At 40.4% G+C, this 24,441-nt stretch overlaps 1 protein-coding gene across 2 annotated transcripts in view; it reads left to right on the top strand.

The window, feature by feature from the left end:
* Positions 1 to 24,441, top strand: part of PHEX (phosphate regulating endopeptidase homolog X-linked) — a 205,416-nt gene that overhangs the window by 162,259 nt on the left and 18,716 nt on the right. For both annotated transcript variants that reach the window (XM_044234827.1, XM_044234828.1), the window contains exons 16-17: positions 15,203 to 15,257; positions 21,153 to 21,220. In XM_044234827.1, coding sequence (XP_044090762.1) covers positions 15,203 to 15,257; positions 21,153 to 21,220 — 123 coding nt within the window. The remainder of the gene's footprint in view (positions 1 to 15,202; positions 15,258 to 21,152; positions 21,221 to 24,441) is intronic.

Raw genomic sequence — 24,441 nt, 5'->3', positions numbered from 1 at the left:
ATCAGTCAGTGGACATTTGGGCTGTTCCAATAATTTGGCTATGGTAGGTAATGCTGCTATAAACATTGGGGTGCCTGTACCACTTCAAATCAGTATTTTTGAATCCTTTGGGTAAATACCCAATAGTGCAATTGCTGAGTCATAGGGTAGTTCTATTTCTAACTTTTTAAAAGATTTTATTTACTTATTTGACAGAGATCACAAGTAGGCAGAGCAGCAGGCAGAGGGAGAGGGGGAAGCAGGATCCCTGCTGAGCAGAGAGCCCGATGCGGGGCTCGATCCCAGGACCCTAAGGTCACGACCTGGGCCGAAGGCAGAGGCTTAATCCACTGAGCCACCCAGGTGCCCCTATTTTTAACTTTTTGAGGACCCTCCATACTGTCTTCCACAGAGGCTGCACCAGTCTGCATTTCCACCAACAGTACAAGAGGGTTCCTTTTTCTCCACATCCTCACCAATACCCGTTGTTTCTTGTCCTTTTAATTTTAGCCATTCTGACGGGTATGAGCTGATATCTCATTGTGGTTTTGATGTACATTTCCCTGATGATTAGTGATGTTAAGCATTTTTTCATGTATCAATTGGCCATCTATATGTCCTCTTTGGAGAAATGTCTCTTCATGTCTTCTGCCCATTTTTTAATCGAATGATTTGTTTTTTGGGGGTGTTGAGTTGTATAAAGTTCTTTGTAGATTTTGTTTACTAATCCTTTATCAGATGTGTCATTTGCAAATATCTTCTATTCCACAGGTTGTCTTTTAAAAAGTTTTGTTGATTGTTTTCTTTCCTGTGCAGAAGCTTTTTATTTTGATGTCCCAGTGTTTTATTTTTGCTTTGATATCCTTTGCCTTAGGAAACATATCTAGAAAGAAGCTGCTACAGCTGATGTCAAAGAGGTTACTGCCTGTATTCTCTTCTAGGATATTTAAAAAAAGATTTTATTTATTTATTTGGCAGAGAGAGAGAGAGAGAGAGATCACAACAGGCAGAGAGGCAGGCAGAAGGAGAGGGGGAAGCAGGCTCTCTGCTGAGCACAGAGCCCGATGTGGGGCTTGAGCCCAAGACCCCCTGAGATCGTGACCTGGGCCGAAGGCAGAGGCATAACCCACTGAGGCACCCAGGCGCCCCTCTTCTAGGATTTTTATGGTTACAGGTCTCACCTTAAAGTCTTTCATTCATTTTGAATTTATTTTTGTGTGTGACATAAGAAAGTGGTCCATTTTCTTTCTTCTGCGTGTTGCTGTCTAGTTTTCCCAATACCATTTGTTGAACAGATTGCCCTTGATCCGTTGGATATTCTTTCCTGTTTTGTTGAGGGTTAATTACGATATAGTTGTGGATTTATTCCTGGATTTTTCTATTCTGTTCCACTGATCTACATTTCTATTTTTGTGCCAGTATACTGTTTTGATGGCTATAGCTTTGTAATATCACTTGAGGTCTGGAATTGTGTGTGATGTCTCTAGTTTTGTTTTTCTTTTTCAAGATTGTGGCTATTTAGGGTCTTCTGTGGTTTCATACAAACATTAGGATTGTTGGTTCTACCTCTGTGAAAAATGTTGGTGGTATTTTATTAGGGGTGGCATTAAATATATAGATTGCTTTGGGTACTATGGACATTTTAACAATATTTGTTCTTCTGTTCCATGAGTGTGGAATGTCTTTCCATTTCTCTATATCATCTTCAATTTCTTTCATCAGCATTTTATAGTTTTCAGGTTACAGGTCTTTCACCTCTTTGGTTAGGTTTATTCCTAGGTATCTTACTATTTTGGGTGCAATTGTAAATGGGATTGCTTTCTTAATTTCTCTTTCACTGGTTCATTATTGGCATAGTGAAATGCAACATATTTCTTTTTTTTTTTAAGATTTTATTTGTTTATTTGACAGACAGAGATCACAAGTAGACAGAGAGGCAGGCAGAGAGATAGAGAGGAAAGCAGGCTCCCTGCTGAGCAGAGAGCCCGATGCGGAACTTGATCCCAGGACCCTGGGACCATGACCTGAGCCGAAGGCAGCAGCTTAACCCACTGAGCCCCCCAGGCGCCCCGCGACAGATTTCTATACATTGATTTTGTATTCTGTCACTTTACCAAATTCATTTATCAGTTCTGTTAGTTTTTTGGTGGAGTATTTTGGGTTTTCTATGTAGAGTATCATGTCTTCTGCAAACAGTTTAAGTTTTACTTGTCCTTACCAATTTGGATGCCGTTGATTTCTTTTTGTTGTCTGATTGCTGTGGCTAGGACTTCTAGTACTATGTCAAAAGAAGTGTAAGAGTAGACATCCTTGACTTATTGCTGATCTTCAGCAAGAAGTTCTCAGTTCCTTACCATTGAGGATGATGTTGGCTGTGGGTTTTTCATAGATGGCTTTTATTATGTTGACATATGTTCTTTTTAAATCTACTTTTGTTGATGATTTTTTATCGTGAATGGATGTAGTACTTTGTCAAATGCTTTTTCTGTGCCTACCAAAATGATCCTATGCTTATTCTTTCTCTTATTGATGTGATATATCATGTCAATTGATTTGCAAATGTTGAAACACCCTTATGACCCAGAAATAAGTCCCACTTGATCATGCTGAATGATTTTTTAAGTTTACTGTTGAACAGTTTGCTAGTATTTTATTGAGGATTTTTAAATCTGCATTCATCAGGGATATTGCCCTATAGGTTTTTTTTTAGTGGCACCTTTATCTGGTTTTGGTATCAGGATAATGCTGGCCTCATAGAATGAATTTGGAAGTTTTCGTTCCTTTTCTGTTTTTTGGAATAGTTTGAGAAGAATAGTAGATTCTTCTTTAAATGTTCGGTAGAATTTGCCTGTGAAGGCATCTGGTCCCTAACGTTAGTTTGTTGGGAGTTTTGTTTTGTTTTTTACTCAGTTTCTTTGCAGTTACCTATCTGTTCAAATTCTCTATTTCTTCCTGTTTCAGTTTTGGTAGTTTATATGTTTCTAGGAATTTATCCATTTCTTCTAGGTTGTCCAACTTGTTGGCACATATCTTTTCATAATACTCTCTAATGATTGTTTGTATATCTCTGGTGTTGTTATTTCTCCTCTCTCATTTGTGATTTTATTGATTCGAGTCCTTTCCCTTTTTTTCTTAATAAGTCTGGCAAGAGATTTATCAACATTTTTTATCTTTTTCAAAGAACAAGCTACTGGTTTCATTGATCTGTTTTTTGTTTTTTGGGTTTTGTTTGTTTGTTTGTTTTTTACTTTCTGTATCATTTATTTCTGCTCTCGTCTCTATTTCCTTCCTTCTGCTGGTTTTAGGTCTTGTTTGTTCTTCTTTTTCTATCTCCTTTAGGTGTAAGCTTAGGTTGTTTATTTGAGATTTTCCTTGCTTCTCGAGGTAGACCTGTATTGCTGTTTCTTACCTTTTAGGACTTCTTTTGCTACATTCCAAAGGTTTTGGACTGTTGCGTTTTCATGTTCATTTGCTTCCATGTATTTTTTTTTATTTCTTCTTTTATTTCCCGGTTGACCCATTCATTCTTTAGTAGCATGTTGTTTAACCTCCATGTATTTGTGGCCTTTCTAGATTTTTTTCTTGTGGTTGATTTCTAGTTTCATAGTGTTGTGGTCAGAAAAGACACATGGTATGACTTGGATCTTCTTAAATTTGTTGAGGCTAGTTTTGTAGGGTAATATGTGATCTATTCTGGAGAATGTTCTGTGTACACTTGAAAAGAATGTGTATTTTGCTGTTTTAAGGTGGAACGTTCTGAATATATCTGTTAAGTCCATCTGGTCCAGTGAGTCATTCAAAGCCATTGTTTTCTTGTGAGTTTTGTTTAAATGATTTGTCTACTGATGTAACTGGGGTGTTAAATTCCCCTACTATTATTGTATTATTATTGATGGGTTCCTTTACACTTTTTATTAACTGTTTTATGTATTTAGGTGCTCCTGTGTTGGGTGCATATTTACAATAGTTATATCTTCTTGTTGGGTTGTCCCCTTTATTATTATGTAACGCTCTTCTTTGTCTTTTGTTACAGTCTTTGTTTTAAAGTCTGTTTTGTCCAATATAAGTATTGCTCCCCTTGCTTTCTTTTGACATCCATTTGCATGATGGATGTTTCCACATCCCCTCACTTTCAATTTGCAGGTGTCTTTAGGTCTAAAATGAGTCTCTTGTAGGCAGCATATAGATGAGAGGGGTCTTGTATTTTTTTTTTAATTCATTCTGACACCCTATGCCTTTTGATTGGAGCATTTAGTCCATTTATATTCAAAATGATTATCGGTAGAATGTATTTACTGCCATTTTATTCCTTGTTTTGTGGTTGTTTCTGAAGATTTTCTCTGATCCTTTCTTGTCTTTCTTTCATGTTTTCAAGCTAAAAAATATTAAAGTTTTTGCCCTTATTTAAAGATTTTTTGAACACCTCTCAAACTTATGTTTATCTACACATTTAAAATGGAAACCAGGGGTGCCTGGGCGGTGCAGTTGGTAAATGTCCGACTCTTGGTTTCAGCTGAGGTCATGATCTCAGAGTCATGAGATCAAGCCCTGTGTTGGGCTCCATGCTCAGCATGGAGTCTGCTGAGGGTCTCTCTCCTTCTTCCCCTCCTGCTCGTACTCTTTCTCTGTCTGTGAAATAAATAAATATTTTTAAAAAATTAAAACTAAATATGGACTCATCCAATAATGCTGCCCCCCAAACATTGTAACATGAATATTGTCTCCATTTGTTACATATAATCCTAAGTTATCATGTATAGTATTCTACCAAATAAAAACACATTGATTTCTTTAGTTAATTTATTTTTTTAAAAAAGATTATTTATTTACTTATTTGACAGAGAGGGACACAGTGAGAGAGAGAACACAAGCAGGGGTATTGGGAGAGGGAGAAGCAGGCTTCTCGCCAAGCAGGGAGGCTGATCCGGGGCTCGGTCCCAAGACCGTGGGATCATGACCTGAACTGAAGGCAGATGCCTAATGACTGAGCCACCCAGATGCCCCTCTTCAGTTAATTTCCTACCAATAGATGCATAGGCTGTTTGCTTTTCTGTTAAAAAGAAAAAAAAAACTCTGTGGTAGGTTTTGTGTCTATGTTTTTATGCAAATCTGAGTCTATTTCTTTAGAGTAAATTCCTAGATGTGGAGGAATTGCTAAGTCTAATGGTATGTCCATTTTAGGGTTTTTTTTTAAAAAAAAATACATCTTATGCAACTTCTTTTGAGAAAAGTGGTACCAGTTCATATTTCCATTAACAACAGATGAGATGGTTTTCTTTTCTTGAGTTATGCATTGCACAGATGCTGTTGGAGGAGATGAAAGAGACTTTTGTTGTTGTTGTTGAAGAGAAAATATTAGTCATATTTTGATTCTTAAGACCATTACCTCAAACCCAGATATGGCTCAGGGAACTCAGACAGGCGTTTGCTGAATATCTATTATATTCCCAGGCCTGGGCTAAACATCAGAGCCTTTAGTGTCAGTTTTGAATGCCTAGTACAGCAGTTGTGTGTATGAAACAACCTGTTGGCATAATAGTAGAATAGGAGATACTGAGCTTTATAGCGGGAGGAAATTTGTGTTTTCTCTGCCAGATGGTGACCTGTAGCAGTGGTTCTTAAAAGCGTTATCCCTGGATCATCTGTGTCAGCATCACTTGGGATAAATGAACATTACCTGGTCCCACCCCTAAGCTGTGGAATCAAACACTGGGTATAGGCCCAGCAACTTATATTTTAAGAATATTTTAACCATCAAATGTCTGCTAGCTGCTGAAGTTTGAGAACCCCTGAGGTATAAAAATGCAGCAAATTCAAAAGAGGTCAACTTGGTTGGGTAAAGGTAGGGGACTAACTTGTCTTGGTTGCCTGGGACTGTCCTAATTTTAACACTGAAAATTCTGTATCCCAGGAGCTTCCTCAGACTTGGGCAAATAGGATGGTTCATCACACTCGTAAAAGAGAGGAGGTTCTCTTTGTTGCAGCCTGAAGGTGGTTATGGCAGAAAAAGAACAGAAGGGCCAGAAGAGGAAGTTTCAAGATGGAGGGCAGATTTTAGAAGCTGCTTTCTGCTTGTCAGTTCTAGGCTGATAGACACAGTGGCAGGAGGTTACCTGTAGGAAGCCAGCAGATGGCTAAGGCATCTTGCTGAATCCCTTGACATGAGTCACAGCTGTTAGTACTGGATACTTTCTGGAAGGGGGAAGGTTGGCATTCACCAAACTATGGCAAGATGCCAAATTGAAAAAAAAAAAAAAAAGAGCCACTATTAATCTTAGCAGTGATGACAATGAAGTTCTTTACAGCAGAAAATATAACCAGAAATGCTTTGTAATTACAGCAATTTCCATGTCCCAACTGATGGTCTTCTAGATTCTGAAAGAATGCTATCCAGCTTACCTGTTTATGAGAACGAAGCCTAAAGAAGACGTAACGTTTATTCCCGCTTAGTGTGAGCATTCATTCTGGATTTTCCAAAGCAGTTGAAATTAAAACTGGTTTTGTCCTTGTACAGTGATAATTTGTTAACCATGTAAAGTTTCAGTTTTTGAAGTATATCTTCAAAATTATAAGAAAAATATCTGATTGTATGTTACTATCTGATTGTATGTTACACAGTCTTGAGAAGCGGTGAGGAGAGGAGAATGAGACGAGAGGGCTGGTTTAAATACATGAGTTCAGTATAACTCATGACTTATTTTATGACTTATTTTTCCTAACCCGAGAGTTCTGAATTTCTTGGCATAATGGAATCACCTGAGGCGCTTTTAAAACATACATACATTCAAGGCTCCATCCCAGAGATTATGGCTTGGTAGGTCTGGGCAGGACCTTTGACGTGGTTCTACTTTTTAAAAGCTTCCCAAGGGATTCTGAAGTACAGTTGGGATTGAGAATCTTTACCCTGACCTAAACCAGTAGGTCTCAACTAGCATGCACCAGAATAACCTGGGGCACCTGCTGAAAACTCCGCACACCCCCCGCCCCCCCAGAGTTCCTGACTCAGCAGGTCTGGTGTGGCGCCCAATAATTTGTGTCTCTAACAAGCATCCAGGTGATGTTGCTGCTGCTGGGTCATGACCACATACCAAGTGTCATTCTCTTGAACCATTCCTACCTCAAACCTCAACTGATGTCACTGATCATATATTTAGTCATTAGTGTAGACATGTGTATAGCTCCCCCTCTCCCAAAACACCTCTATGCGTCTTTACTGAATTTAAAACAAATGTCAATGAAAACATACACTTTAGAGAGCTTTGGTATCAGTTCACCTTTTTAGATATTACAATACAGAATTTTTTTGTTACATCTCTTTTCCTTCACTAGATAGTAGGTTCTTTGAGGACATTTGTATGTTCACAGCTTCCCTGTGTGGCTTGGAACATCACAGGTGCTTCGTAAATGTCAGCGGCCAGTGATTATGTGTACAAGTAGCATCATCATAAGCAAACTCAGCTCTTCCCGGTAGTTTTTATAATAGTATTTTAATTATATTAACATCTCCAAAAATTGGGTCCTAAAATACATTCATTTAGTGAGCTGTAGAACTAGGAGCTATTAATGTGTAGGACAAGTAAAATAATCAAGCCAGCAGAAGTAACTACAAGTGAATCTCACCAAGAAGTATAATAATGCTGCTAAGATGATACATCAGCAGTAAGTCCCGAAATGTAGATTGATACAAGGATTAGCTCAGTAATGCAAGCATATACTTAAGACTTTTGAAAATAACAGTCATAACATGCACTAGAATAAAGCCATGTTAATACATTAGTGAATCCATGCGAAAGACTAAACATCCTGTTATTTGACAAAATTAATAATACATTGTATTGATACAGTCAGCCCCTTAGCAAAAATACCACAAACACCCATAGTGAAAAGAAAACAGACACAGGTACACACTCAGTGGAAAATCCAAGTACATCTCGGGAGAAAGCAGCTATAGCAAATATGAAAATGGATTGAATAATAAAGAGGTCAGTATGTACTTTGGCTTGCACATTCTCTGGCCCATCAGATTTTTCGTTAGAATCCTGTCCTCCCCCCCCCAACCCCTGCCCATCTGCATCACCTTCTTTTGAACTGAACCTTTATCATTTGGCCCTGGATGTGCCTCTTCTGCCCTAGAGGTTGCTGGAGGGATCCTAACTGAACAAATTCACTAATGCTAGTTTCTTTAAAGAAGTCAAAAGATAGATTGAATTTAAGAATGAACTGCTCCCAATTTAGTTGAGTCTGAGTTGTCTTCCATTGTGTTAGTATATTTACAAAAGTTTGTTGTAGAAAAAGGGAAGAAGCTGATAATCCAGTCTGGGTTTTAATGCCTGGCAAGTAAAAGTTGGAGGCCTCCCATTTTGTTAAATCTGATCAAACATGGAAACAACAGGAAAAGATGGTTGAATCTGAGCACAGTTTTCTTAAAAGAATCACCATTTTTAAGTGTCAGTATAAAAAAAATCCCTCAGACTTCCACATAACATAATACCTTGGAAAGTCACACTTTCAAAATATTGCTGTATGATAACTTTACTGTATCATAGGCTTTTATGGGTATGAAACTTAATGTGGCAGTTACATGAAAGCATGCAAAGGATGTAGGGAAAAGAGAATATAGTCATCCAGTACTGTTGGAACCAATGGACTCTGATCTAAGCCAGCATTTTGTCTGATTTCTCTTTTCAGCACATGTCACAACCATAGAAAGAGAGCATATCCTACTTTATTCCTTGGCCATAGGGAGGGCTAAGAGTACACAGGAGTGATGGAACTTTCAGGAAGCTGGACAGGGCTTTTCGTCTTGTTAAAATCTGCATTTTGAAATGAGAGTCTATTGGGGGAAAAAGTGCCAACCTCAGAACTATACTAGTTCTGCTATAAATGCAAGAGAATGGAATCAACCAAGTCCTTAATCTAGAAGGAAAAACAACTTGAATAATGGAACATATCTCTGTTCTGGTATTGCATATGGAAAGTTCAGGAAGTAGCACGTTGATGATACCAATAGTAGCATGTAATGTTTTCCACTTTGGCTAATGATATATACTCATAATCATAGGTAATACTTAACCCCGATTATACCTTTAAGTTTCACAAGGTGCAGATTCCATTCACTCAACAGATATTTACTGAGTGCTTATCACATGCCAGCTCGAGTTCTGGCTCTACAGATAATGCAGTGAAAGCACAATGGAAATAAAAATCCCTTTTGTTATGGAGCTTACTTTCTAGTTGGGAGAAAGACAGTAATTTATACAAAGGAAATGCAATGTAGAGTGTTATAGATGATGGCATTATGGTGAAACATAAAGAAAGAAAGGGGTAGGATAACACCCCTTTCCTTTAAAAAGCGCTAGGGAAGGCCTGAATGAGAAGTTGACATTTGAATAAATATCTGAAGCAAGCTATGCAGATAGTAGTGGGAAGAAAGCTCCAGCATTGGGAGTGGAGAGAAGGGAAATTATTGATTTTGTTCATGTCTCTTCATACAGTATGAATTTGCTATCCCTGAGTATGTATGTATTTTTGCTTTCTTGCATCTGAGCTATGGGATAATGGACTAATTTTGTTTTCCTCTCCTCATTTGTCTATACTAAAGAACCTAACCAGTGCGATTTTCCTGTGACAAAATAGATACTGAAACTGAAATGTGCGGAGGCATTTAAGTTTCCTTGGAAAGCTGTTGCTACAGTTAAGATGTAACTCTGTGAGTTCAAAGGCCAAAAAGTTGAACCTGCCTGAGTTAATTGCGCAGTGAATATGGTTGGTTCTTTGGCAGTCATGTCTGTCCTAAACAAAAGCTCTCAAGGTTAGCCAGTTATTCACTGGTGTGGGAGTTGTAGGGAAACTCCAGCAAAAAAGGAAGGTTTGACTCTAGTAGAAAGCCAAAAGCAGGCCTTAGTAGTGTTGCTGGGTGCAGATCTGAGAAAGAGCAATTTTTAGTAACAAACAATGAGGTTATTACAACATATAGATAAGAATATTTTCCTTTGTCAGAATTTTAGTCTTTTGAATTACATACCAACAACTTGTATTTTTGCTTGAAATGGGAATGGAATTTGCTGGTGTTGACAAATGTCAGAGGAAAATGCTATTATGTAAGCTTAGTGAACTGTTAAGTTTTTGTATAACCTTTAGAAGAATTTTCTACAATGTGTACACATGTCTATAAGAGTTAATTTTCATTACACAAGTTGATTACCTGTGATTAGTTAAAATTTACAATATTACATCTATGTCCCAAATCCCTTTAACCAGTCATCACCTTCTAGTCCCCATTAGCTCCAGGAAGCAGTCCCTATGATCCTTTTGATATGTATTTTACAGACCTTTTCTGTGCATTTGCATTCATATACTACGTGGATACGGTACTTATTTTAAAAATAGAAATGGTATTTATATATCTATATGTGTGCTTTGCTTTATTTTAACAATGTATCTTGGGAGATTTTTTTCTGTGCTAGAATATTAAGACCTACCTCTTACTTTTCGTTTGCTGCAGAGCAGTCCATAGTACAGTTATGCTATAATTAAGTCATTTTTTTCCTGTTGGATATCTGGCTTGCAGCACACTTTTCTCAATTACAGCAATGCAGCAATGAACATATTTAGCCATGACTCCACAGTACACATGAACCAGTGATTGGGCAGTGGCTCTTGAAGTGTGGCTCCTAAGATCAGCAGCTTCAGCATCACAAGGGAACTTGTTAAAGGCGCAAATTCTTAGCCTCTTCTCTAGACTTACTAACTCAGAAACTCTGAGAGTGGGGCCCGTCAGTCTGTTGCATTAAGCCCTCTAGGTCATTCTGGTGCCTGATAAAATTTGAGGACCACTGGCAGGAATGTATATGTATCCAGACACACATAGATGCCCACATGTACCTACACAGTTAGCTCTGCTATAACGCGACACACAAGTCCTAAATGTCACTACGTTATGCAGAATTGTGCAATAAAAGCCACAGGTTTATGAGAAAAATGGAGTTAGGAACAGTCAAAAACATGATCAATGACGCATGAAAACAAAAGCCGGGAGCCTAATAAAAATGATAGTACAGGGGCGCCTGGGTGGCCCAGTTGGTTAAGCCTCCGACTCTTGATTTCAGCTCAGGTCCTGATCTCAGGGCCCTGAGATTGAGCCCCACAGCAGGTGCTGGGCTCAGCCGGAAGTCTGCTTCTCTCCCTCTGCCCCCCCCTCGCACCATCGCCCGCGCATGCTCTCGTCTCTCCCCCTCCCCCCCTCTTTCTTTCTCTTTCTCCAAAAGTAGATCTTGAAAAAAACGATAGCACAGTCTTACAGGTGTTAAATGAGTAAATACATGATTCCTACGGTAAATATGGCACTTTCCCCTGGAAAGACTTGAAGCTGGCCTGTGGAAGTGGGTGCTGGAGGAGCTCGTGAGTTAGTGTGGCAGAAGGAGGGTGAGCTGAAGTTGGAGGGACGTCTGAGCCCCAGGCGGGGGTGGCTGGGGCTTCTAACACACGCGCCGAGCTGAGGTAACTAACTGGCCCGCGTTGGGATGTGTGAGTTCTGTGTATTCCCGTGTGGCTCAGTTCATTTGGTGCATTTCTTGCTTTCATCTAGCATTTCTGGAGGACAAAATCTCACATAAGCAAATGTGAAATTCGGAGTTAGGCCCCAGTTTTTCCCCCAGTGTATAAGTCACCCTTGAGCAAATTTGCCTCTTCCAGGAAAGCGTTACAGCAGACCTGACTCAATGTACCTATGCATATGTTTATACATATGCTTTGAAGAAAAGGCCACATACACGACTGAATGCAGCTTTTTTGCTTAATATTTTTTTCCACTTAATATATTTTAGGTGTTTTTTTTTTCCGTGTCAGCTCATAGTTACTTATTTTATAGAAGTGGCATTTAAAGCATTAAGAGGGGGCGCCTGGGTGGCTCAGTGGGTTGAGCCTCTGCCTTTGGCTCGGGTCATGATCTCAGAGTCCTGGGATCGGGTCCTGAATCAGGCTCTCTGCTTCCCCCTCGCTCTCTGCCTGCCGCTCTGCCTACTTGTGATCTCTGCCTGTCAAATAAATAAATGAAATCTTTAAATAAAAAAAGCATTAAGATGGGGCACCTGGGTGGCTCAGTGGGTTAAGCCGCTGCCTTCGGCTCAGGTCATGATCTCGAAGTCCTGGGATCGAGTCCCGCATCAGGCTCTCTGCTCAGCGGGGAGCCTGCTTCCCTCTCTCTCTCTGCCTGCCTCTCTGTCTACTTGTGATTTCTCTCTGTCAAATAAATAAATAAAATCTTTAAAAAAAAGCATTAAGAGATGACTAAATTGCTCATAAAAATGCTTGCAACAGTTCAAGCTCACACCAGCATCCTTCCTACATCCTGGCCAGTATTACCCATTACCAACTGACTAATTTTTGCCAGTCTAATCGTTACATTTTTTTCCTTCCTCTCCCTCCCTATCTCTTCTCATGTGGCTATCTCCATGTTTGTATGCATCATGTGTCTGTATGTAATATGGATGCCAGCACGTGGATGTGTGTACATACACACATTTACATTGTGAGGGTGCCTCCCATAAATATACTGATAGGAAAAGGAGCTTTAAGGAAAAGGCTTTAAAAGTGTGAAACTGGGGGCACCTGGTGGGTCAGTGGGTTAAAGCCTCTGCCTTTGGCTCAGGTCATGATCCCAGGGTCCTGGGATTGAGCCCCGCATGGGGCTCTCTCCTCGGTGGGGAGCCTGCTTCTCCCATCTCTCTGCCTTCCTCTGCCTTTTTGTGATCTCTGTCAAATGAATAAATAAAATTTTTTTAAAAAGTGTGAAACTGGTGACACAGTGCTGAAATGGGGGGAGAAAAGAAATAAAATGGATTTGCAAAAAAAAAAAAACCCACAAGAAAAGCCTGTTAAAAAGGGAGAGAATTCCCTGTTTATTTAATTATTTTTTACTTCTACCTTTGTGAAATACAGCTTACCCACTTCCTGAGATAAGATACTGAGTTGGTGCTGTTGGGCTTTGATCTATCACTCTGGCGGGTGGGGGGGGGCACCTCCACACCTGCAGCTTATGCTGTGAAGCCATTCAGTTCAGCAACACAGCCGTAAGGGCGTCAGATTCTTGTGTTGATCAGTGGAGGGTTCCCTGGCCCCAACAGGCTGAGCAGATCCAGCTGCCCCGAGGCATGAGATGGCCAAGGCCTGTGAGTCGGGGGACCCCTGACAGCAAAAGCCACAGAAACGGAGGAGTGTGCAGGTGTCAGATGTCTTCCTGTAAAGAGGTTGGCAGTGGACAGAAGTGCTTCCAGCTGGGCACCGCACCAAGCAGGAATGCCGTAATGACTTCATAATTAGATCCCATTGATTCATGATCATTGTTCTTATTAGGAAATATCATTGCTTTTTGATGATGTATTATGTGAGATGAGACTTTCATATAAACACTGTGATTTGCATATATATGTAATATATATTTGCATATAAATCTCCAAGTTTGAATGACTTGCTACAAGTAATCACCAAAAAAGGATGGAATATTGATGTAAAGATGCAAAAAAAAAATCTAAGGCAGTTTTAAAATGATGAAGATAAATATGATGTTGCCCCTTCAAAGTCATGTGTTTTCCTCTTTATGAAAGTAACAGGAAGAGAGAACTCCAGCCGGACCCCCCTCTGTTTTTGCCATGAGCCTTTTGTCCCTTGAAATTTCAAACTGATATAAAGAAAATATAAAGAATGGGTATACGGAATTAACATTTCACTTCTAAACTAAGAACTTGCTTTCTCACCCTCTCTTCTTCTCCCAGTGTTGTGGTATCATCTTGTGGCTGGGGTGTAGACAGAATGTGGAGAGGAAGAGAGGGAAGAGAAAATATTTTAATCCTAAAAGAGCTTTCAGTCTCACTGGGGCTAGAGCAGTGGAGCAGGCGAGGGCATTGAAGAACGTGCTGCTCTCTCTGGCTGTTGTGTCTTCTGTTACTATTTGCATTCCTGATTATTAAGACTTGGGAATGCAGCTCTCAGGATCATCCCAGGGTTAAAAAAACATTTCTCCTGCTCATCTGCACCAAGCCTGCTACTTAATTTGCAGGGCCCAGTGCTGGATGAAAATATGGGGGCCCCCTGTTCAGAGAGCCAGAAGGAGTGCAGTTAAAGGTGCTCAAGGATTCAGCTTTGTCCTGCCTTCCGTGGCCTCTCTTTCTCTAGACTTGTCAGGTTTTTTATTTGTTCTTTAATGTCCTTGTTGAGTTGTAAGAAAAATCAACATTTTCAGCCATCAGCATAAGTTTACGGTTCATCTATATATTGTGCAATGTCAGTTTTAAATGAAAACATAAGAGCTTTTAACTTGTGTGTGGAATCACCACAATTTTACAGTTTGTATTTTGTAACCTATACACGCATAGGAATTTTGTTCTTACCAGGCCAGTGGGAACGCTGCCCAAAACTAACCCAGCGGCTTTGATGTTATTTCTTAATATGTGTACATTCTACTCACGTTCTCTGCCTCTGGTTTACTGATGAGTAAGGGAGTAAGGGAGGACTGAAAGGAGAAGGAGCTGTGGGTCATCCTGTCTTTCCTTTCCTTCTATGTAATTTTCAGTGTATGTGGTTGGCTAATACAGAGAAGTAGTAACTAAAGTAAGAAAGGATATGATAGGGTTCCTTGGTCATTCATGTTTCTTAGAATGCCACTGTCTCTTTTTTGGGTAATCAAATCCTGGTTCCAATGGAAAGGGCCTCCAGAGGCCCCACCTACTCAGTCCTAAAAGTCACACGCTTTGCCTGTACTCACTTTGCATCTCACTGGATTCCCACACATTGTGGGTCTAGTGGAGTTCTGTGTTCATAGGAAGTCTGAAGAATGCTGCATGCAAGTGGGGCACCTGGGGTGGGGGAGCCCCTATGGCCACATAGGTTGTGTATCCATGTAGCTGGCCCTTTCTATATGAGGGAAAGCTGCTGGACAGCCAGAAGCCTCCTGCACACACTGTATGAAGGAGTCCAGTTCACCGCAGGCTGGACAGTGTCAAGAGAGTATTCATGCAAAGTGATTTCCTTGAAACTAATGTAATGCCCTTATTTCAAACATTGAATTCATATCATTTTAGAAACAGTTGACTCTCTTACAGTGCTCCTAGCTCCATGAGGAGGACCTTTCAGATGGACATTTGAAACTCAGGCTAAAGCTTGAACCAAGTACTCGTCATTGAATCAATCTCTGTATCCCTTACAATTTTGCCTATCTTTCTGCCAGGGTTTCCAGCGGGAGAGCTCCAGAAGCCTTTTTTTTGGGGAACAGAATATCCTCGGTAAGTAAATGAGTGAAGAATCCAGTTGTTGACAAGTAGGGGAGAACGTGCTGCTTTGGCAGAGAATAGAACATAAAGTCACAAAAAACAAAGCCAGTGATTGTTCAGCACAAAGAGGGGCATGGAGCCCAGTGTGGGTCAGTCCCCCTTCTCATCATTTTAGGTACTTGTCTTCCTGCTCTTTCTCCCAGGGTGTATCTCTGGATAGGAGAGACAACTTCTACCCATGGAGCTTTCATTTTTATGCGTTTATTCACTTGTGCATGGACTCGTAGTGCAAATATTTAGAACTTAAAGGATTGTTGGGATTTGAGTTGATGATAATGGGTCAAACACCATAGAAGAAATAATGCGAGAAGAGGAAAGGGAAGTGTGCATAGAATAGCAAAGATTTTAGTTTGGCTGGTCCAAGTAGTATATGAAGGGAAGTAGTGGAAAAGACATCGGGAAAATAAGTTTAATATTTGATATTGGAGGGCTCTGGGTGCCAGGTAAGGAGCCTGGACATTAACAAGCAATAGAAAATACTGACATTTTTGAACAAGTAAAGATAATCAGATTTGTCTTTAAAAATAAAACTTGGGTAGTGATGCAATAGGTCAAAAATGGACAGTCTCTGGAGTTTGAGATATTAAAGGTCATTAATACCAACAGATTGTAGACTTAAGTAATTCTGAATTTACATATATAGTGGGAATTCTGATAATATTTGTTGTTGGTAATAGCACCACTTTTATTATGTGTCTTTATTTGCTCTGGTGCTTTAATACACAGAAAATTTAGTCTTGCTTTTAGAAGTTTAGTGTCTTTTGGTTTGGATAAGTGACAATTTAAATATTTTGTAGGTTAAAAAACATATGGGATCACGTACATATAAAAGTAAGGGAATGGGAGGCCTGGGTGGCGCGGTTGGTTGGACGACTGCCTCCGGCTCAGGGCGTGATCCTGGAGTCCCGGGATCGAGTCCCACATCAGGCTCCCAGCTCCATGGGGAGTCTGCTTCGCTCTCTGACCTTCTCCTCGCTCATTCTCTCTCTGTCTCTCTCTCTCAAATAAATAAAATAAAATCTTTAAAAAAAAAAGTAAGGGAAATATGGTAGCAATATTTTGATTTGGACTCAAAACAGACCCTATGCAAGGATTTGAGTTTGAGGAGTTCTTATGGGAGAGGACAGCAGAAAACATCAGCAGGAGAGTGGAGATGTGAGACAGGAGGGAAGGAAGCCGATAAATTGTGTTGTGTGAGTTTTCTGTGGCTGCAATAATCACCACAAACTTAGTGGCTTAAAAAACAGGAATTTAGGGACGCCTGGGTGGCTCAGTTGGTTGGACGACTGCCTTCGGCTCAGGTCATGATCCCGGAGTCCCGGGATCGAGTCCCACATCAGGCTCCCAGCTCCATGGGGAGTCTGCTTCGCTCTCTGACCTTCTCCTTGCTCATGCTCTCTCTCACTGTCTATCTCTCAAATAAATAAATAAATAAAATATTTAAAAAAAAAAACAAAACAAAACAGGAATTTATTAGCTTATGGTTCTATAGGTCAGAAGTCCAATCTGTGTCTCACTGGGGTAAACACAAGATATCGGCACAGCTGCATTCCTTTCTGGAAGCTCTAGGGAAGAATCTGTTTCCTTGCCTTTTCTAGCTTCTAATGTTGGCCCACATTCCTTGGCTCTTTGTCCCTTCCTCCATCTTCCAAACTAGCAAAGTTGCATTTCTCTGACCATAGATCCATAGTCAGATTTCCTTCTGACTCTCATTTTCTGTCTTCTCCTCCACTTGGAAGGACCCTTGTGATTATATTGGGTGCACCCAGATAATCCGGGATAATCTCCCTGTTTTAAGCCCAGCTGATTAGCAACCGTAATTCCCCTTTGCTATGTAATAACATCACATATCATGGCTTCTGGGTATTAGCATGCAGACATCCTTTGGGGCCATTATTCTATCTACCACATATGTGTTTCAGAGCCAGTTATCACTGTGAGCAACTGGGGCTCAGTCTTGCTGGGGAACTGTAGAACATGCTTTGGCATAATCCCACTTTAGGGGCAAGGTTGCTGGGGTGTTGATCATCCAGTTCCCCTTCCCTCATTGATTTGAGGCTGTCACCTGCTCTATTAACTCTCTGGCATTCCCCATTCTCAGCCACAAGGGCTCTGGTAGCCAGAAAAAGTCCTCAGGCAACTAGTTTCAGGTGTTGGCAGTTGGAAGATGTGGGATTGGTGTGCTCAAAAATGGCGAGTACCAAGGGGACCAGGAGCAGGCATTAGTAAAGCTTACTTTAGGGAAGCACTCCATTAGCATAAATGAAAATTCTTGGTTTGGTTTAACCAAATCCCTTACTATCATCCCAGGCCTCAGCTGCATAGTTTCTTATTAAGTGGTCAGGTATTTGGAATTGATTTTCCCCTATTATTCAAATTAAAAGCTTGCATTTATTTCTATGAAAATTAAGATCTAGGCTAAATATTCTCTAAGTTTCCTTCAAACTAAAAATGTCCTAGAACTCTTTGATTCTGCTTATCTTTAGCAATTCAACTGAGCTTCTGTGATTGTGGTTATATACCTAGAGACTTGGAAAAAGAGTCTGGTTAGGTTTTGAAGTTACTGATTCAGTGAATTTGTTTATTGGGTCCATGAGCACGATTTTCTAGTCTAAAAGTCAAAATCCTAGAAACCTAGGAAATAACATTAGTGTCTCTGGGTTCAGCCTTATGCTGAGCCATATTTGATACTTTCGTGGGAGAGAAATTTGTGTTTTTTTCCTGAAGAGTTCTAGGTCCTCACTGAAGCCTTCCGTCCTCTATTATGATGTCTGCTCAATGAATAATTATTAAGCATATTTTGGGTACTTGGCGTTGGAAAGATAGAGATGCTGGAGATGTGGGAATCACAGTCCAGTCAACTGGATTCCCATACATCTCTTTTGGATGGATAGCCTCCAGACCAGGAAGTGGGTATCCATTATGTTCACACTGGTCAGCTTAGTCCTTCCCTGAATTTGGGGTCTAATTCTGGGGACATTAAAAAGCAAAATTGTTCCTAGAGTAAAGAATCAGGATTGTAAGTAGTCTAGACAACATCCCAAAGTGTTTGTTCCCCGAAGTAGTAATAGAGGTAAGTCACCCTCCCTTTTGTTTTGAAACATAAGAATTTCCAAGAAGGCCTGTAAGAAAGAAACCTATTTAAATGTGTTTAACTCAGAGGTTCCTAAGCTCCCTCTTTACCTTTGTTTTGGGAAATGCTGCTCTAGAACTCAGGGCTGAAGAAAAAAACAACTGAAAGAACTTGAGGACACTTGAAGGGGAGCCTTCTAAGTGTCTTCACATTTTTGAAGGAGAGTTAAGTCGGCAGACGATTTACTGTGTTCAGAGGGGCCAGGGGTTATTCGGCTAGAGACTGTCCGAGACCAACAGATCGAAGACATAGGAAAGAGAGTATGGATCAGTGCTAGGGAGAGCTGTTTTATTTAGACCCCCCTGAAGAGGGACCGGTCCCCACAGGACCTCCCGGTTATTAGAAATCCCAGGAGAAGTCCCAAGACTATGGAAATGGGTTTTTGTGGAGGAGGTCCGTGCCTCTGCTGAGGAGTCCAAAGTAGATAACCTGAACGCCACTTTTTTTTTTTTAAATATTTTATTTATTTATTTATTTATTTTTTTAAAAGATTTTATTTATTTATTTGACAAAGAGAAATCACAAGTAGGCAGAGAGGCAGGCAGAGAGAGAGGAGGAGGAGGAAGGTGCCCTGCTGAGCAGAGAGCCCGACGTGGGGCTCGATCCCAGGACCCTGAGATCATGACCTGAGCTGAAGGCAGAGGCTTTAATCCACTGAGCCACCCAGGCGCCCCTGAACGCCACTTTTGAATCAGAGATTTTGATGAGTTTTTGATTCAGGCACAGAGTAGCCCTCACTTGGTGTCAGTGTGAGATCACGGCTGCTGCAGACAGCGGCCTGGCTGTCCTCTGGTTGGGAGTAGAATCCAGGGCACACGTTAAACCCGTGGGGGTAGTAAGAACACAAGAGAAATCGAGGAGGTGGAAAAATGGCCATTTTTTTCTATTTCGTTTTTGGAAGGCTCAATTTTTCTCTGCAGCAGTCTTCTTGTTTCTGGCCAGCCAGTCCCGTTTTAAAAGGCTTTTGAGTTTATTTATTTATTTTTATGGCATGCTCATCTAATAATGTCCATTGATGAAATGGAAGATGGGCCTTCAGCATTATGAAACATTATCATTGGAAGGCTCAGTCATATAAAATTACTTTTCCTTGTCTCCCCTCCAAAGGATCACGATTATGTGACTGAGAGTTGGAACTTACAGTGATTCAGTTATTTTCTGAATTCTTTATTACCCTCTGCAAATAGGATGCTCATCAGAGCAGCCCCTCTTAAGGGACATTTACTGCAGTGCAGTTCCTATAAACTTCCAGTGTTCATCCCTTCAGCTCACCAGTCACCAACATTGACCAGTGGTCATAGAGGCCTGAGGCCTGTACTCCGGGCTGAGAGGCATGAAAAAAAACCACAGTGTTACAGGCTACATAGCGATAGCTCGCGCTGCAGAAACTAGCACTATGTAAAATTACAAGTTTGTCCCACACTGTCATGGGAGCTCCATGATTGAAATGCATAATTTTACTCTTACTTCCTTAATGAAGGTTTGCAATGATGTAAAAACAGTAGGAAGCGTTTTTTCAAATGCAAATTACCTTGCAGGGAAGAAATAACAAAGGAAAGAATTGCCACCGAGGGGAAAAATTAAATCTTAGAGCACTTCCTTGGGTATAGTTGAGACAAACAATTAGCATGTTAAGGATCATTATGTCCTGTAATAACATGTTGCTTCAAAAATTTTTGTTCTTTCCACTTATGGGTCCTTTCCATTTGCCGGGTGACTTTGATTTAGCTTGTCAGGAGCCAACTGCGAAATATTTTTAGCATAATTGCAAATCTCAGGAAGAATCCTCATAACGAGGATTTTAAATCGTCTTTAATCCTCATGCCCATGTTAAATAACTAAAATAAGTTACATGTGGACCTGTCACTTGCGTGAAATGGTAAAGTTAATTAACCAATGAGTTAAATCACTGCTACTTTCTTAGTGTGTACTAGTTAGAGAATTTAGCAGTGATCAAGCACATAAGGGTATGGCCTTCTCGGAACTTGTAGTTGAGAGAGAACATTCCAGACCCCTACACACATCCAGAAGCCTCTTTGCGGATTTCTTCTTCTATCATTAATATGCTCTGTTTGAGTTATGTATTGCTACCCAATAAGCAACTGCTACCACACAACCACTATTGGCTCATGATTCTGCAGTGTCCAAATCTGGTTAAGGCTTCAAGATCTTGCCATTCACTCGTGACCTTGTCTGTCTGTCACCCAAGCAAGGGAACGTGACTCCCTTCTGAAAGCAGTGATCCCTTTTAATCTCTGCTCTGTTCCTTTTTTATGATTACATTTGGGAAACAACTTACCTTTTAAGTCTAGAGTGATTTTTCAACAAGTTCTCAGATTAAAAAAAATAAATGGTATGTTTACTGACAGGATCATTTCAAACCCTGCTGCCACTTTGGATGTTTATAGATATAAACTAACTAGAGCAGAGATGCAGAATCATAGAAATCTTAGGGCTGGAAGGGACTTGAGAAATGATCTCTTTCATATCCCTAATATCATATAGGTGATAGTGACAGTGTTAGAATTTATTTTCTTTGCCCATTTCAGTGAGAAGGGTGTGTTTAGATTTTTTTTTACAGTTTTGTGGGTGTGGTTATGATATTGTGGTTACTAGAAAACAGAGTATCTTGGCTTTCATTGAAAAAAAATCAAAGGATTATGCTCTGAGATTAATGCTTGCAATTTTCTTCAAATTATACATTTGTACTGCAGATCTCTGAGTTACGGAGCTATAGGAGTAATTGTTGGACATGAGTTTACACATGGATTTGATAATAATGGTAAGTGCTGGTTCGTCGTATGAGCTGCTGCTTTTATGATAATGTTGATCGTACGGATGTTAATTGTTGCTATTATCTTTGCATAGTGGCATTATCATAGACTGAAGATTATCCAAAGCAGTATGATTGCTGATTGAAAACTTTCCCCCATGTCTTGCTGTGATAGCTTGCCATAAATAAATAATTGTTCCCGTTGGTGACGGGATAACATGAAAGGAAGACCTTGTAATTTCAATGAAATTAGCTTTGCATTTAGATCAGGCTTGCTGTAGCTGCCGTGATAGTTACAGGAATTGCTTCATAGCTTCTCCCCTTTGTCATTTCTTTATTCACCATCATGAGATGCTCTCTCTGGAGGTGTGAGCTCTGCTCCCAAGATGATTATATGTGCTGCCAAGTTAGGACTCTGGAGCTCAGCTGCCTGATCCCTTTATACTATTGCAAGGATTATGCAACGCTTAAGCTCTGTTTTTCTCTATGCTGGCATATATTCAGAATTTTGTTAGGAGGCTGTGCTTTCCTAATAATGTATAGTATAGAAGAATGTGCTTTGTATCCTGATGGTATTTAAGCACAAGAGCAGAGTGGGACATAAACTACCAAAACCAGTGCCCTTTGAGAGTCCTTATCATTTTTTGATGGGCACCCCTTTCTCCTTTACCATTGAACATTGTTGGAAAGCCACAAGAAATCTCTAAAATTTATGAATTAGCAGAAAATTACAATCAGGTGCATATCTGCACAGTGATCTGCAGGCAGTTTCAAGGAGCTGGCTGGCACAAGGCAACATTGCATAGGCGGCCCTCTTTCTTCCGTGACTGTGGTGTCTCCAGCATCCTTTCCTGGATGCCTACCCCAGGGCCAGAGACTCCTGGTTCTTTTCCCTCTGGACGGTTCTTCTTGGGCTCCCACAAGCCCTTCCTGAATCACCTGGGGTCTCTGCACCTCTAATCTCGGCCCTCCCTATTAAAAATGTAGCTGCCTTATTGTCATCTCAATCTCCAGAGCTACGCTTTCTGTCTTTGCGTGTTCACTTTATCTAAGAGGAGTGTCTTAGCTAAGAAACTTAACCTAGGAGTGATCTCTTGGTTCTGGGCCTTTCTTCCTGGGAAATTTATGTACAGTTGTCCCTCTGAATCTTTTGGAGGCCTTCTGGAGCCATTCTCAGAGGACATAATCTAATGACAGCAATTTCACTCCGTAACCAATACTTAGAACAGGGAGTTACATAGTTAATTCCGTGCCCAGTAACTGTTCAATGATTGATTGGATAGTGTATGGAGGACAGTGACTCCATGCTGTCCCAGTGGTGGTGGTAGTAGCATCCACCCTTGCCAAAGAGCTTTGGGTTATTTCAGTTAACACCTTTTCTTTGGGGCTGTCTTACAAGTCCAACGAAGAGTTCTTTCCATAATTAAATTTAAACCAGTAGTAATCTTGAGTATGGACAATAGTCCAGATCTACTCAAAACTTTTTTTGAAGGGTGTAGACAAATGAAGAGTGAGGCTATAACAAACAAACAAACAAACAAACAAACCCAAAAAACCCCACAACCAAACCAGAAACCAAAAACCAAAAACAAACAAATAAGCAAACAACCATGTATAGTTAATCTTTTTTTCCATTATGTTTTGGAGATTTCCATTCTTGTTCCAAGTTCTCTTTTTAGAGCAACCTGCCTTGTCAAAGAAGGACAGATGGGCCTTCCATGCACACTGATGGCTGTGGAATGATTCATAATAGAGGTTTTATGTGTCTCTCAGCTCCTGGCAACTTGGAGGAAACACGTTCCTATAGGGCTGAGTCAGGGGCTGTGGTCTCACGGTGTGAATGACTCACAAGGCTGTGCCTATGGGTCCGTGTGAATGACTCACTGGGCTCTTCCTCTGGATCGTTTGGAATTTCACTGGTAGTGACGCTCCAGCTCCCACCATGGGCTTTCTGAATGAAGCCATTTCATTTCATAATCCAGAGAACATTATGGGTCACATCAGGTGAAAACAAAGAATTCAAGACTGGTTCACGGTGTGCATGCCATAAGTTGATGACTTTTATTTTTAAAATGTTCTTTGTTGCTCAGGAGGAAAGAAATTCCTCAAACCTCTTTATCAACCCCTCTTTTTACAATTAACATGTGACATTGGAGAGAAGGTGGGAGCTGCTCCCAGGCGTGACCCTTGCTCCTGGGGACTGCTTTTTCAAGGCTTTTTGAATTGAGGGAAAGGGAAAATGAATAAATTAGTTTCCACAAATATTACACATTTCTTTAAGTTCTTATTTAAATTCTAGTTAGTTAACATACAGTATATTATTAGTTTCTGATGTACACTGTAGGGATTCTACACTTCCGTACATCACCCGGCACTCATCAGGACGCGTGCCCTCCTTCATCCCCGTCACCTGTCTCACCCATCCTCCCCCCCACCTCCCCTCTGGTAGCCAGCAGTGTGTTCCCTAGAGTTAAGAGTCTGTTTCCTAGTTTGTCTTTTTTTTTTTCCCCTTTGCTCATTTGTTTTCTTTCTTAAATTCCACATATGAGTGAAATCATATTTTTTTTCTTTCTCTGACTTGTTTCACTTAGCATTATATTCTCTAGTTCCATCCCTGTTGTTGCAAATGGCAAGATTTCATTCTTTTTTATGGCTGAGTAATAGTCCACTTTCTCTATATACACCACTTTTTCTTTATCCATTCATCTGTTGATGGACATTTGGGTTGTTTCCATAATTTGGCTATTGTAGGTAATGCTGCTATAAACATTGGGGTGCATGTACCCCTTCAAATCAGTATTTTTGTATCCTTTGGATAAATACCCAGTAGTGTAATTGCTGGGTCATAGGGTAGTTCTATTTTTAGCTTTTTGAATACCCTCCATATTGTCTCCTACGGTGGCTGCACCAGTTTGCATTGCCACCAACAGTGCAGGAGGGCTCCTTTTCCTCCACATCCTCGCCAGCACTTGTCATTTCGTATCTTTTTGGTACTAGCCATTCTGACAGATGTGAGGTGATACCTCATTGTAGTTTTGATTTGCATTTCCCTGATGAATGATGTGGAGCATCTTTTCATATCTGTGTTGCCCATCTGTATGTTTTCTTTGGAAAAATAATGCAATCTCTATCAAAATACCACCAGCATTTTTCACAGAGCTAGAGCAAACAATCCTAAAATTTGTATGGAACCACAAAAGACCCCAGATAGCTGAAGCAACCTTGAAAAA

The sequence above is a fragment of the Neovison vison genome, chromosome X (genome assembly GCF_020171115.1).
Source record: "Neovison vison isolate M4711 chromosome X, ASM_NN_V1, whole genome shotgun sequence".
Lineage (NCBI taxonomy): Eukaryota > Metazoa > Chordata > Mammalia > Carnivora > Mustelidae > Neogale > Neogale vison.
Note: the sequence above shows the minus strand (reverse complement) of the source record. Positions and strands in the feature narration are given on the sequence as shown.